We start from the raw sequence: 14,140 nt of genomic DNA on the forward strand, positions 1-14,140 counted from the left end.
GGGGCGTGGCCATGGCGACCGGGGGCGTGGCCTGGGCCGCGGCGCGCCGGGAAGGCGGAAGCGGCTCCCGGGCCCCGAGTGCCGGCACCGGGGGGCCGGGGGGGCCATGGCCGGGGCCGGCTGGGCCCCGCCGCGCCTCGACGAGTTCATCCTCACCGAGCGCCTCGGCTCCGGCACCTACGCCACCGTCTACAAGGCCTACAGGAAGGTAGGGCCGAGCCCGCCGCGGGGGTTCCCGTTTTGCTCTCCAGTCTGCCCCCCCCACTCCTGTGCGACCCCGCTTTTCCAGCCCCCCACATGGGGTGCCACCCCTATAGCCCCCTCATGGCACCCGCAGCCCCCTTGCAGGGGTTCCTTCCCTCCCGTCCCCATCCGGCGGGCTGGGGGAGCAGCCCAGGGTGGCTCTTTGGGAGGGGGGCTCCAGGGTTGCCCCCCTCCTTGGCAGAGGGACACGCGTGAGGTGGTGGCCATCAAGTGTGTGAACAAGAGGAGCCTGAACCGGACATCGGTGGAGAATCTGCTGACAGAGATCGAGATCCTCAAGACCATCCGCCATCCCAACATTGTGGAGCTCAAGGACTTCCAGGTGGGCTGGGGGCTTCCCGGGGGGCCTCTGAGCCACAACTACTCGGGCTTGGACCCATCCCGGCTTCCCAGGGGTGTGTCCATGGGGCTGGGTGCCAGCAACTGGGCAAACTGGTGCAGAGGAACCTGTGTGGGCGGGACTGGCTGGGGTGGCACGACGGGGGCTTGTTGCCTGGCAGTGGGACAGTGACCACATCTACCTGATCATGGAGTTCTGCGCCGGGGGGGACCTGTCCCGCTTCATCCGGATGCGCCGGCTCCTCCCTGAGAAGGTGGCACGCATCTTCCTGCAGCAGCTCGGTAAGGACACCCCGCCTGGCTCCCACTCCGGCTCCAGTGTGGGCCCTTCCCAGGGCTTTTGGGCTGCAAGGCTGTGCTGTCATGTGCCCATCCACCTGCCCAGCCTGCGCCCTGAAGTTCCTCCATGACCACAACATCTCCCACCTGGACCTGAAGCCACAGAACATCCTCCTGAGTGCCCCGGAGAACCCCCAGCTGAAGCTGGCAGGTCAGGGCAGCTCCCTGGGAGGGGCTGGCAGGGGGGAAATCCCTTCTCCTTGTGCCTCCACGAGCTCTCTGCCTGGCAGATTTCGGCTTTGCTCAGTACATGTCCCCGTGGGACGAGCAGCACGTGCTGCGGGGCTCCCCGCTCTACATGGCCCCCGAGATGGTGTGTCGGCAGCAGTATGACGCCCGCGTGGACCTGTGGTCGGTGGGCGTCATCCTCTACGGTGGGTTTGGCTTTTATTCCCCCGGGGGGGTCTGCCCAGGGCTGGTTTCCCCCTCTCCACCTCCCCCCACCACTCCTTTTCCCCACACAGAAGCGCTTTTTGGAAAGCCGCCCTTCGCTTCCCGCTCCTTCGCCGAGCTGGAGGAGAAGATCCGCAGCGAGCGGGCTGTGGAGGTAACGTGGCGTGGGATGGAGCTGGGGGAGGTCCTCACAGTGCTCAGTGGGCTCAGCCCCTTCCTTCCCCAGCTTCCCAGCCGGCCCCAGCTCTCTCTGGAATGCCGGGATCTCTTGGGACAGCTCCTGGAGAGGGACCCTCTGAAGCGCATCTCCTTCGAGCGCTTCTTTGCCCACCCCTTCGTGGACATGGAGCACGTCCCCGGCCCCGAGAGCCTCAGCAAGGCGGTGAGCGGGGGCTGGAGGCTGCTCCCTGGGAGCAGGGGGGGTTCCAAGCCCTGAGACCCCCCTTGTGTCCCCCAGACCAACCTGGTGGTGGAGGCGGTGAGGAAGGATCAGGAGGGAGATGCCAACGCCGCCCTCTCCCTCTACTGCAAAGCCCTGGAGTATTTCGTGCCAGCACTGCACTGTGAGTTCCCCCAGGGGTTCTGTGGGGCCTGGGTGTATTTTTGAGGGGGCAGCACCCTGGGGGAGGCCGGTTTTCAGCCCACCCACCCCAGTGTTTGGTCGTTTTCCCCCTCAGATGAAAGCGATGCGCGACGCAAAGAAGCCATCCGGGCCAAGGTGAGCCAAAACCCCTGGGCGGGGTGGGGACAGCACCCCCATCCTCTGCACCCCATATCGGGGGTCTCCTCACCCCCAAAATGTGCACAGGTGGGGCAGTACATCTCCCGAGCAGAGGAGCTGAAGGTGTTGGTCACGTCTAGCAACAAGAACCTCCTGGAGAAAGGAAACCCGGCCAGAGAGCTCCTGAAAGGTGGTGATTTTTGAGCATCCCCCAGCGTTGGAGCTGGCAGGGGGCAGTGGTGGGGTTTTGGGCTGAAGGGTGAAGGTTTTGGGCAATCCCCATGGCCACGTCCCCTTGCAGAGATGGCCAAGGACAAGCCTCGGCTCTGCGCGGCGCTGGAAGTGGCTTCAGCTGCCATCGCCAAGGTGAGGGGTGGGCTTGGGGGGGTGGGCTTGGGAGTCCCCTCACCCCCGAGGGAAGGGGAGGGTGCAGACCTGGTGGATCCCCCCCAGCCACAGCCAGCCCCCGGGGTCTTTGCAGGAGGAGGAAGGCAGGGATGACAGTGACGCCCTGGAGCTGTACCAGCAGAGCCTAGGGGAGCTGCTGCTGCTCCTGGCCGGTGAGTTGGGACTGTGGCAGGGGTTTTAGGGCAAGGAGGGATCCTGCTCTCATCCCGTGGCACGTCCCCCTTTCCCCTGCAGCGGAGCCGGCGGGGCGGCGGCGGGAGCTGCTCCATGCAGAGGTGAGTGCCAGCCCCGGGACACCCAGCTGTCCCCGGTGGCCTGGCTCCGGAGCGACTGTGTCCTCTTTCTCCCCCAGATCCAGACCCTGATGGCCCGAGCCGAGTACCTGAAGGATCAGATCAAGGTATGATGATCAGATCAAGGTATGATGACTGGGGGGGGGTCAGGATCAGATCAAGGTATGATGATCAGATCAAGGTATGATGATCAGATCAAGGTATGATGACTGGGGGGGGTCAGGAGCGTGCTGGCAGGGGATAAAGGCTGGAAAAGCCCCCTCTCCCTTGGCAGATGCGGGAGGCACAATCCATGGGCAAGGAGGCGCTGGCAGAGTCCGTCCGGAGCGGTGAGTGCCCCTCGGAAATCCCTCCAGCTGCCGCAGCCGTGGGGCTATCCCTGCCCGCGGCTGATCCCGACCCCGCACGCCCTCGTCCCCCCCCAGCACGGGCTCATCCCCGCCCGGGAGCCCGCCTGGGGGGTGGCAGCGGCGTGTGCAGCCCGGTGAGTCCCTGTGTCCCCCGGTGCAGCCTGTACCTTGCAGTGATTCCCAGTGGGGAGCCGCCCAGCCGGACGCTGCTCACCGCCCTGCCAGGAGATGCCGGCGCAAAGACGAGGCTTCCGTCCCCCCACCAGGGTGACACCTCGGGGGTCACCCTCGGGCTCCCAGCCCCGGCGGGTCCGCGGGGCCATCTGCCCTTCTCCCAGGCACTGGCTCATTTCGCTGCCAGCCCTGCCTCGACCGTCTGCTGCCGCAGCCTCCCCTGCCACAGCAGGCGGGTTATTCCACTCTAATTCCCTCCGCTGGCTGCCGCGGGAAGGGTATTTTTATCCTGGCACTGGGCTCTGGCAGGATATCCCCCCTGCTTTTTCAGCTGGGTGCTGCTTCCACCTGCCACATTCTGGGGAGCCTGCAGGGCCCAGGGCCATGAATCCGGCCGGGAGCTGAGGGTGGACAGGGATGCTCCGCTGTGCCTTCCTCGCCCAGCATCTACCTCTGCATCCACCGCTGCTTGTCCAGCCTCCAGCAGCCCACTGTCCCAGCCCCACCATACCTCCCTCTCACTGCTGGAGCACTGGGAATGAGGCTTTTCCTTCCTAAACCTGGAGGTATGGACTGCGTCACCAGTGTCATGAGCGTGGGCAGTGCTCAGCGGGGACTGATGAGTCGGACATGAGCAGCAATCAATCACCTTCAGGGAGACACTGTCGGCATCCTGCCTGCTCTGCTCCACTCCTCAGGGCTCTGACAACCCCAGCATCCAAGTCATGTTCCCAGGGTCACTTGTCCGGGGTGCTGAGGTTGCCTGTCCTGCAAAACAAGGTACCTGTCTCAAAATCTACTCTATCTCAAGGGAATGTAATTTATTGTCTTTAATAAATTCTAGTTTTGGTTTCTCCACCTCCTCTGCACTCGGGTTTGTGATTTAAGCCTAAGAGGGGTCCCCAGGCAAGCCCAGGACCCAGAGCCAGCCCGGCGTCCTGGAGCCATCGAGGAGGGCTGGGAACCCTCATCTGTGTTCCCCCAGGAGCAGAGCTGGGGTGTCCCCTCCTCTGCTCCAGCCGTGCCCTCCCTTCCTGTGCTCCCCGGGGACACGAGGCAGCCAAAGCAAGGTTTGACCTTGTTTTCACTTCCCGTCTTTTTATTTTTTGTGTGTGTGGAAAACACGGAGCAGAACAACACGAGCCATTACGTAAAATCCTGTTTTCTCCAATAGATTTTTGTGGCGGGTGAGGAAGGGCTGGGCTGGGCTATGAGGGAAGGCAGAGGGGCTGGAGCAAACAACGGGGGGATTTTTGGGGTATTCTGAGCCATGACCTCTTCCCAAGACAGCCTTCCCCCCAGATCCTGCCCTTCCAGCTGCTCCGTGCTCAAACAGGCGCAGAGCTTCCCAGGCGGATGCGATGAGGCATTTTTATACCTTTTTTATATTTTTATTACTATTATTCCAAGCAGAGATTATATCCCGAGGCTTTAAAGCGCTTTCCAAGCCCGTGTCCTCCCCCGGCCCGTGGCGAGCGCGGAGCCGCCGGGGACGGCTGCACCGGCTGGCTGCGGCAGCCGGCGCGGATAATCGCATCTGCCTTCACGCTCGGCCGCCAGCGCGGCCCATTCCCCAGCCCTCGGCAGCAGGACGAGGCTGCGGCTGCTCCCCGGGGCTGATGGAGCCCGGGCTGGCCCGGCTTTGTGTCGGGGTGGGTGTGAGTGTCTCCTGCACCAGGGTTTTTCGGTGGAGCGCTGCCCAAATGTCACCGAGGGAAGGTGGCACGGAGCGAGCAGTGCCCAGCCTGGCAGCGTGGCCTCTGTGGCTCGGCTGCTCCGCTCCAGTCCCATCCATGCCATCAGCCAGCCCTCCCAAAGGGCTCTTCCAACCCTCACAGGGTGGCTCTTGGGGCTGGATTGTCACCCAGAGAGGTGCGGGAGTGGCAGATGGGTTGTCACCCTCGTGGTGCCAGCGTGTGAGTTGATGTGAGGTCACACACGCGGTGGGCTGGGGAGAGCTGGGTCAGGGTGTGGAGCCAACCTTGGGCTTTCCCAGGGCTCTTTAATCTGGATTAATCCCGACTGTTGCACCAGCGGTGAGTGGATGGATGGGCCATCCCTCCCCACAGCAGCTCGCAGGGAGGTTTAATTGCCTGCAAAAAGAAGGAGGGAGATTCCCCAGCCTTCCATGGCAGCTCATTTGTTTCAGTGCTTTAACAATTGCTCATTTAATGCTTTATCCATTGGGGAAACCACTCGGTCATCCCACACTCACCAGTGGGAAGGGGGAAGATCCTGCAGCTGGCTGAGGAATGGGCTGGTGCAGGAGGGCAGGAGTTCTGTCAATAAAATTTATGTTATTTGATCAATAAAATTTTATTTTATTTTATCGACAAAATTCCCTGCTGCCCAGCACCTTCCAGCAGCCAGTGAGGGCTTCCTTGGACAAACCTGTCCCAATCCTGGCCCCATAGGTGAGGAAATTATTTAGGGCCTGTAAAAGAGAAAAAAAACCACCTTTTCTGCTTTAATCCACACTTATTCTTTGCTTTAAGATTTTTTAGTCTGTGTGTTGATGCCTGGAGCAGCCGTATGGCGTGGAGGCAGCCACTATGCTCGGGGTACAGCAGCAGGAACCACTGGAAACCGGGATGCATCCCTTGGTGGGCAGGGAAAAGGCAGGAGGGGGCTGCCTGCCCCTGCTCCCCCCGTCCCAGCCTCTCATTCCTCCATCCCAACCTCTCCTCCCTCCATCCCAGCCTCTCCTCCCCGCTCCGGGCAGCGATCCAGCGATGGGAGCAGGGATGCAGGCTCGGAGGAGCATCCTCGGAGCTGCCGATGCTGTGCCGGGAACGCTGTGCCGGGAACGCTTTGCTGAGGCTTAGCACATCGCGCAGAGCCGGGCGGGGGGAGCGCACGCTGCCTGGCTTTTCACATGCCTGGGGGTCATGGTGCCTCCTAAAATAAACCCGCTGAGCTTCACGCGGCCTTTGCGTGGCGGCACGTGGGCCGGGAGAGCGCGGAGCGGAGCCCGGGGGTCGGGCAGGGGGGGCAGGGGAAGGGGGGGCCGAGGAAAAGGTGCGGGAGAGGATCCTGGCTGGGTGTGGGGGGGATGAAGCGCAGGGCTGCAGCCCCGGCCCCACGGCTCCCCGCTCCGGTTGGGATCCCGCTCTCCCGTGGGATGATTGCGGATTGTGCCTCGCCGTCGGCCTGGGATTTAAACACCAAGGGCTCGGCTCGGTCCGTGCCTGCTCCCTGCTATCCCTTTCCTGGTGGGGGATTAGATCAGCTTGGGCTGATCCTCATCAGGTATGATCTCCTTCCAGAGCTAAAGCTGCTCCTGCCAATCTCCCCTCTCGTTTGTCCCCAGCTCCCAGCGCTGTGTGGGGCTGGATTGGGGATCTGATGGGAGCAGATGTCCCCAGAGCTGCTGGCAGCTCTCCTGGTCCCAAGGGCTGCAGGGTTGTGAGGATGTGTGTCCCCATGGGCAGAGCATCACGCTGAGCTGCCTCTGTCTGTCTGTCTGTCCTCTCAGGGATGGACATCAGGAGTTTCCCAGAACTACCTGGCGCTGGCACAGGATTATCAGGGGGCTGGGGGCAGAAAGGAATCTCTTGGCACAGCAGCCCCAGCCACAGCCTGATCCAGCACCCTTAATAATAATAATAATAATAATAATAATAGCTATAATAACAAGAAGATCAGTTTCCCAGCACCCTCTCCTGTGTTTTCCTGGATGACCCACCCCCCCTGCAAAACCAAACTGCAGTAATCATCTCCCATGGGATCTGGAGCGACAAATTCCCAGCCCATGCCAGGTTTTTCCAGGAAGCCTCACCACAGGAGCCCACTGCCTGGCGGGATGCCGTCAGGGCTGGGAGTCACACCTGTACTCCCACGGGCTCATGCCTGCAGAGAGTGTCCTTGCTCGGAGCGCTGCCGTGGACATCCCGCAGCGCCCATGAGACTGAGTGTTCTGAAGGTTTTATATTAAAATAGCCAAGAATCTGCGGAAAAATGGGAATTTTGTTTGCTTTTAAACCTGACTGCAGACAACGAGCTCCTCGTAGCATCCCTTTGGTCCCAAACGTGAGGACAACCAGGAGCAGTGCTGTCTTCGGGATGCTGCTGCCAGGGAGTTCTCCTTGGAGCTCCTGCCCTGCCTTGGGAAGGCACACCCCAAAACCTTGGCCAGGAAAATAGAGCTCGGGGAGAAAAAGAAATGCATAGACATCTCCTGGTATTTATTCCACCGGTTATAACAGTACCATGGCACGGGGACAGCACAGGAGGTGCGGGGACACTCAACCGAGCACAGCGCACAACCACAGCACAACAAGCGGGAGGAAGGGGATATTCCCTTATCACTTTGTTCTTCTCCTGGAAGGAACAAGGACAGGAGCAGATCCCACCCCAGGAGAGGGACACCACTGCTCCGGGGAAGGGCTGGTGCGGGCTCAGCTCAGCACCAGGGAGGGCTTTTGTTCCTCTCTGGTGTCAATTCAGGCTTCAGCCCTCTGGTCCTCAGCACCCCCTTCCCACAGGGATGAAGGGATCATATAGCAGGTCCTTCCTGGCTGGCTCCTTCAGAGGGGCCCTCAAGGACAGAGGGGTTGGTGTTCCTTGCAGGTACGGGATGTCATTTCTCAGGTGATGGGTATGGGACGCAGGGAGGGGGGTGTTCCACACCCTGCCTCGTCCTTGCGAGGCAACTCGGAGCCTCCCGGTCATTTCTAGGAGGCTGAGTGGAAATGTGGAGGCAGAGCCACAGCGTGCGGCCACCACGCAGCGTCCTGCCCACGCTGGCGTGGGTCAATAACACTCCAAGGTCACTCTCCCTCCCTGCAACCTCCCCGGCTCTGGCTGCGGACACCCCCTGCCGCGGGCACGGGAGGAGGCCTTGGGGTACGAGGGGGACATGCTGGCTTTTGGCTCTACCTCAGCCCGGAGAACGAAACGAAAACCACACATCAGGGACATCTGGGTCAGGGACTCGAGGGGTCACACGGCTCAGGAGGACCCGAGTGACACACGGCAAGAGTGACAACGTCGGTGGGGTCCCCGCCGCAGGCAGCAGCCCCCGCCAGACCCTGCGCTGCGTCCCCTCCCTGCTCCCCCACCGTCGCGCCGGCGGCGAGGGGGGCTCAGCCCCGTCACATCACGGAGCATTTCTCCGCCGATTGCTTCAGGTCCTCTAGCGTGGCCGAAGCTTTGTCCTTCAAGGAATCAAGGTCCAGGTTCTGGATGTTGCTGAGCTGGCCGATAACCGAGTTCTTCTCCTCCTCCTCCTCGTTGTCCTGCTCGATCATCTTGGCCAGCTCCTTGGGCAGCTCCACGTCGCCTCCCACCAGCTGGATCTGGTTGTCATCCGTTTCGTTCTGGAATGGGCCGGGAGAGAGTCAGGAGGGGGGCACGTCACAGCGGGAAGGGGGCTTCTGGAAGCATGCGCAAGCCTCGCAGGAGGGGCTTTGGGCTGCCTGCCCGCTTTAAGGGAAGGTGCCTGGGGGTGAGGGTGGGACGGTGATCCAGGCTGAGCAGAGCCTGGGCGCTTACAGCGAGAGCTGAGATGAAAACCCACGCGCAGCACCAGTATAAACTGGTTTTCAGCTCACGTTGCGGGGGGTTAGGCACCTAATTAAGCCACGCGTATGCTTAACGACTGCTCCCACCGGCGATCGGGATCAGCTCTGCGCCGGGAGCCGCCGGGAGACTCTGGGTGAGGCAGCCCGGCTGCCAAGCGGGATCAGTAATGAGCAGAAGAAACTTGTCAAAAGATGAGAAGGGACATCTCAAGCACAAGAAGGCAGTGAAAGGATTGTGGGGCCAGATCCAAACGAGTCCCAGTTTCCCCTGGAGAATAAAAAATCTCCATCTCTTCTTTCTCTGCCTTTTCTGGCTTTTGGCAGGGGGTAAAAGAAATTCTCCAGCTGTTTATTTCCGGGATATAAAAGGGGGGTGGGAAGCAGGGGGGTGAATCCAGGCTGGCTGAACAACGCCAAACAATCAGGACAATCTCACTTGGCTTAGCTGACCCTTCGGAACTAATATTAGCCCGGCTCCAATTTGGGGTATTCACCACAGAGCGACTCTTCCTGAATAAAGGGTGGGTTTGGAGGGAGAAGAGCTGAATTATCCCTTGATTAAATTGTTTTTAGTGAATCGTTCATCGTGCGGAAATTCCAAAATTGGAGTTTAGGTGCCAAACGTTTGCCAAATAATCCGGGGAGAGGAGCTGGCTAATCCAGCTAGAACGGTGTAACACTGGCTCCACTCCCAGCTCCAGGGAGTCTGGGGTGAAGGTGGTTTTCCCTCACCCAGCTGGATTTAGGGGGCAAAAGTGAGGAAGAGGGGGATCAAGCAAGGCTGGGAGTCCCTCTGTCTCGGGCTGGTGCTCTGCGGTGCTCAGGGGGGAAGGAAAGGGGCCAAAATTTGGGGAGAAGGATGGTTTTGAGGGGAATTTATTTGCCTTTGGGCTTTGTGGCTCAAACTCCAGGCGGCCAAGGGGGTCCTTGTCCCTTCCCCTCACTCCAGAGCTCCATCTGGAGCTTGGCTGCCCCTGTGCCCCCCATTCCCAGCACAGCCATACCTTGGGGAGCCTGTACTTGTCTCGGAAGTGGGACCTGACCGTGGCTCTCTCCGCCTTGCGCTGGGCAAACTGGGCATCTCTCTCCATCCTGCGGAGCACACAGGGCACTTACCAACAGCCCGTGCCCCCCATCCCCGGGTGTGCGCTTCCCCCCAACCTCAGCACCCCTCATTTTCTCTGAAAAATCCCGGTTTCCCACAATTTCCTCCCCCCAGCGCAGCCTGGAAGGAGAAAACAATCCCATCTCCCGGGCGAGGAAGCGGATTAAGGGATTAGGGGGCTCATTAAACTCCCTCACGGTCCTGCTGTCCCCAGCGCCGGCTCCCCCCAGCTCCCATGCACGGGATGCGGACAGCAGCGGGAGCACCCCCTTCCCGCAGGGACCCCGGGGGCTCCAGCCCGTCCCGGTGCCGCTCGCACTCACTTCTCCTCCACCAGCTGCCGCTGATATTCCTCATACTCCTCGCGGGTCATGCCCTGCGCCTCGGCCGGAGATTTCTCGCCCTCGCTCTTCTCCTCTCCACCCAGGCCGCCCGTGAGGTTCTTCAGCTGCCCCCCCACCATGCTCTTCACCATGAACGCCATGTCCGCGCCTTCGGGGGGCCGGGGGGCCGGGGGGCAGCGCGGCTCTGCGGCGGGGACACGCGAGGTCACCGGGGGGCTCGGGGAAGATGCGGGTGGGCAATATGAGGAGCCCCCGAGGAACGGGGCTAAGGGTGAGCTGGAGTGCCCGGGAGCCGAGAAATGGTCAGTGCTGGGATGCCGGGAGTAGGGAATTACCGGGAAGCCGGGATGCTGTGGATGGGAGCTCCTGGAGAGCCGGAGCGCCTGGTTATGGAGTAGCTGGGGTCAGCGGAGAGGAGCTCCCGGGCAGCCGGAGTACGGAGGGCCCGGGGAACTGGGATACCGGGCGATGGAAGAGCCGGGATCAGCGGAGCTGGGCTCCTGGGGAGCGGGGGGGCTGGGTTATGGAGGAGTTGGGAACAGGGGAGATGAGCTCCCGGGGAGGAGCTGCGGTCAGCAGAGTCGAGTTCCCGGGGAGCTGGGATGCTGGGTTATGGGGGATCCGGGATCAGCGGAGCCAAGCTCACAGGGAGTCGGAGTACCGAATTCCTGAGGAGCCAGGATCAGCAGAGCTGAATTTCCCGGGAGCCGGAATACCGAGGGATGGAGAAGCCGGGGTCAGCAGAGCCGAGTCCCCGGGGAGCTGTGGTGAGGGGAGGAGAGGGGCTCAGCGGAGTACGGAGTTCCCGGGATGCCAGAGTACCGAGTGCGAGGGACGGGGGAGACGGGTTCCCGGGGAGCTGGGGCACGGGGTTATGGAGGAGATGGGGTCAGCGGAGATTAATTCCCGGGATGACAGAGTACCGAATTCCCGAGGAGCCGGGACCAGCGGTCAGCACAGCGGAGTTGCCGGGGCGGTGGAGTACGGAGTTCCCGGGATGTCCTGAGAGATGGAGGAGCCGGGGTCAGCGGAGCGGAGTTCCGGGCAGCCGGGATGCTGTGGAGGTGAGTTCCCGGGACAGCGGAGTCCGGAGCTCCAGGGATGCCGGCGTCAGCGGAGCGGAGTCGCCGGGATGCCCGAGTGCCGAGTTGCCGGGATGCCGGAGGACGGGATGCGGGCGGGAGTTGCTGCCGGGCTGTGCGGGGCTCAGCGGGGCCGCGCCGCCCCGCCGCCCATGGCGGAGCGTCCCGGCCGGGAGCGGAGCGGGGCTGCAGCACCGGGGCTCGCACAGACCCGGTGTGTGTGTCCCCGCACGGCGGCGGCGGCACCGCCTCCCCCCGGCCCCGCCGCCTCCCCCCGGCCCCACCGCCTCCCCCCGGCCCCGCCGCCCTCCCACGGGCGGAGCCGCCGCCGTCCCGACCCGCCCCGGGGCACCGCGAGTGCCGCCACCCCCGCGGGAAGAAGGAGCCCCCAGGAGCCCCCCGGGGACACCGGGGGTGGATGGAGCCACGGTGGGGGCCGCGGGGAGCCCCCCGGACACCCTTTCCTCCGTGATTCCCGCCTGCTTCATCCCACTGAGGAGCAAACCCACGCCGGCGCCCTTTTCCCCACTCTATTCCCGATCATCCGGGTCTGGCAGGAGGAAAAGCCGGGCTTGACACTCAGAACAAGCCATATGTAGCAGCACCAGTCACAACTGTTGTTTGCTCATCGATCCAAGGGCTGGCGTGCCCAAAAGTTCCCTCCCGTTTATCCTGTTAATGATACCCGCGGAAGTATTCCCATCCCTGGAAGTGTCCAAGGCCAGGCTGGATGGGGCTTGGAGCAACCTGGTCTAGTGGAAGGCGTCCTTGCCCACGGCAGGGGCTTGGAACTTGCAAGAGCTTTAAGGTCCCTTCTGACCCCAGCCATTCTGGGATTCTATGATTCCGTGATTTTATGGTATTAATTAACACTAAAGCCGCTCTCAGTCCCCAGAACCCAGGCACAGAAACGTTCATCGATCACCCAAATCAGGAGGACGGAGCAGGCATTGATTCTGTTGCATCATTCCCTCGCTCGCTCCAACCCCACTCCCACTCCTGCTCTTCCCTTTGACTGCAGCCGTGTTCCAGGCCTTGGGGAGTGAGCAATTAATGGCATCAGCAACGCACCTCCCTTCCAGATGGCCAGCCTGGCTTTAACAGACATTTCTCCCTTTTTTCTTCTCCGCTCATGAAAAATGAGCACCGATCCAAACCCCAATCCCGGCTTGGGGGAAATCATTTCATTTCCGAAATATAAAGACAATCTCTGCAGATTAAAATGATGGAACAGCTGTGAAGCGACAGAACAAAGTGGCAGAGGGAGGGGGAATCGGCCCATCTCCTCCCATCCCCCCCGTCCAAGGTAAAATTATGTCTTAAGCGGAAAACAGATTAAAAATAATGCATTTTTCTTGGATAATAATCCGGTCATCAGCTTGGCTGTGACTGCTGCTCTTAGGGATTGGAACACACTTTTGGAGGTGACAAGAGGGGATTTGTCCTGGTGAAGGCTCTCCTGGTGGAGCAGAGCCCCCTGAGGGATGCCAGCAGTTCCCTCGAGCTCATCCAAATGTGCAGACTGACACCGGGATGAAGGAGGTCCCTCCGAGGCGCCTCCGTTTGGCACAACTCCAGCGTCACCCACAGCGTCCCCCACCACGCAGGTGCCCCTGTGCCTGCTGCTCACCCCGAGCCGGCAGCTCAGGAGCCTCAACAGCTTTTTGAAGTGATGATTTTTGCTTTTCACACCGATCTGCAGGCCCCCCTAAGCACTTTCCCATGGAAAATCCATGGAAAATTAATTTTAACCCACAATGAGCTGCCACAGCCTGCTGAGAAATAGGCTGGGAGCCCCGGGCACTCCGCAGATGTCCCGTTGCCAACAGCGTGGTCACGTTCCGGCTGTCAGTCTGGCTGAAAAGAGGGGCAGGGAGAAGGAAAAGCACCCCTGGTTCTGTCCTTGGGTGCTGGTCCGAGCCTCGTGTGGGCTCAGAGCAGATTTCGGATGCGGCTGGTCCTGAGAGCTTGGCTCACTCCGGATTTCGCCGTGAGCATCCATTAACAATAAGAGACTGGAAGTCAGGACCGATTTTTTCCGGCTGGGTTAGATGGGTCAGCTCCCACGGAGCCTCCCTGTCTGAGGAACTAAGAGCAAACAGCTCCTGATGAGCAGAAACACTCGGCCAAGGCAACTAGGTGCAAACAAGCCCGGCGTTCCCTGCAGCGCCTCGGATCCCGTCCCTCATGGCAGGGACGCTCCAGCTTGGGCTCGGCAGCCCAGGTGTTGTAGGGACGGAGCAAAAGGCAAAGGAAGAGGTCCCTACAGGTTTTGTAGGGACGGAGCAAAAGGCAATCACCTCCGGAGAGGTGTTGCAGCTCCCCCATCCCTTTGGCTTTTCCTGGAGAGGCCAGTGTCCCACCTGGAGGCAGAGCTGGGGGGATAATCAGAGGGTGCAGTGAGCTGGTAAATGATGCTTCAAGGTGGTTGATTTCCCCATTTGCTTTTCCTTGGGCAGCTGAACCGTTCCTTATCCCTGAAATATATTCAAGTGAGGATGAGTCATCCTTCCTGCCAGGACTCTAACCTGCCGTAATGAGATGTAAATCCTTGCATGACCTATTATATTAGCTTATGCTATATCACACATCTCCATGGATTAGACGGGAGGGAGATGAGACGTCCCCCCCGTCGCAGCCTCAGACAAGACGGTGGAAGTTAAGAGGATCCTCTCTCAGCGTTGACACCTGATTTAAATTGGATGCAAGCAGTTCCCTCTGCCATGCTGAGAGGGATCATTCCAGCTCTTCTTCCCAGGTAACTGGCTCCAAAGGCGCAGTTACCACAACCAGGGTTTCATACGAT

The 14,140-nt window shown here is 61.0% G+C and overlaps 2 protein-coding genes across 10 annotated transcripts; one reads left to right on the plus strand and one right to left on the minus strand.

Annotated features, from left to right (window-relative positions):
• The first annotated feature begins 26 nt into the window (after positions 1-26).
• On the plus strand, positions 27-6,203 carry ULK3 (unc-51 like kinase 3). Of its 9 annotated transcripts, XR_004242855.1 has the most exons (19): positions 27-208; positions 446-586; positions 765-885; positions 989-1,093; positions 1,173-1,316; positions 1,407-1,489; positions 1,562-1,717; positions 1,793-1,898; positions 2,013-2,053; positions 2,144-2,246; positions 2,358-2,422; positions 2,538-2,616; positions 2,817-2,864; positions 3,032-3,086; positions 3,268-4,061; positions 4,170-4,351; positions 5,635-5,695; positions 5,786-5,842; positions 5,981-6,203. XR_004242855.1 is itself a non-coding variant. In XM_032123254.1 (16 exons), exons 1-16 carry the CDS (start codon positions 107-109, stop codon positions 3,282-3,284), a joined length of 1,407 nt encoding a protein of 468 aa, XP_031979145.1. In that variant the 5' UTR covers positions 27-106; the 3' UTR covers positions 3,285-4,139. The 9 variants fall into 9 exon arrangements, 2 of the variants coding, with proteins under 2 accessions (XP_031979145.1, XP_031979144.1); XR_004242851.1 differs by having other exon boundaries at positions 5,786-6,203; XR_004242852.1 differs by lacking the exon at positions 5,635-5,695 and having other exon boundaries at positions 5,786-5,884.
• A 1,241-nt stretch (positions 6,204-7,444) lies between these two features.
• Positions 7,445-10,413, minus strand: CPLX3 (complexin 3). The gene is made up of 3 exons (XM_032123285.1): positions 10,232-10,413; positions 9,808-9,895; positions 7,445-8,599 (listed from the first exon to the last, which is right to left on the minus strand). The coding sequence occupies exons 1-3, from the start codon at positions 10,390-10,392 to the stop codon at positions 8,375-8,377; spliced, it is 474 nt and encodes a 157-aa protein (XP_031979176.1). The 5' UTR covers positions 10,393-10,413; the 3' UTR covers positions 7,445-8,374.
• Between the last annotated feature and the right edge of the window lie 3,727 nt (positions 10,414-14,140).

Source organism: Corvus moneduloides, chromosome 13 (assembly GCF_009650955.1).
Source record: "Corvus moneduloides isolate bCorMon1 chromosome 13, bCorMon1.pri, whole genome shotgun sequence".
NCBI classification, from domain to species: Eukaryota; Metazoa; Chordata; class Aves; order Passeriformes; family Corvidae; genus Corvus; species Corvus moneduloides.

Coding starts and splice junctions, on each gene's coding strand:
- ULK3 (XM_032123253.1), top strand. CDS start 107: ATGGCCGGGGCCGGCTGGGCCCCGCCGCGCCTCGACGAGTTCATCCTC. Junction 587..764: donor TGGAGCTCAAGGACTTCCAG/GTGGGCTGGGGG, acceptor GTTGCCTGGCAG/TGGGACAGTGACCACATCTA. Junction 2,247..2,357: donor GGCCAGAGAGCTCCTGAAAG/GTGGTGATTTTT, acceptor GTCCCCTTGCAG/AGATGGCCAAGGACAAGCCT.
- CPLX3 (XM_032123285.1), bottom strand. CDS start 10,392: ATGGCGTTCATGGTGAAGAGCATGGTGGGGGGGCAGCTGAAGAACCTC. Junction 9,896..10,231: donor CGGCAGCTGGTGGAGGAGAA/GTGAGTGCGAGC, acceptor TGTGCTCCGCAG/GATGGAGAGAGATGCCCAGT. Junction 8,600..9,807: donor ACAAGTACAGGCTCCCCAAG/GTATGGCTGTGC, acceptor GGCCCATTCCAG/AACGAAACGGATGACAACCA.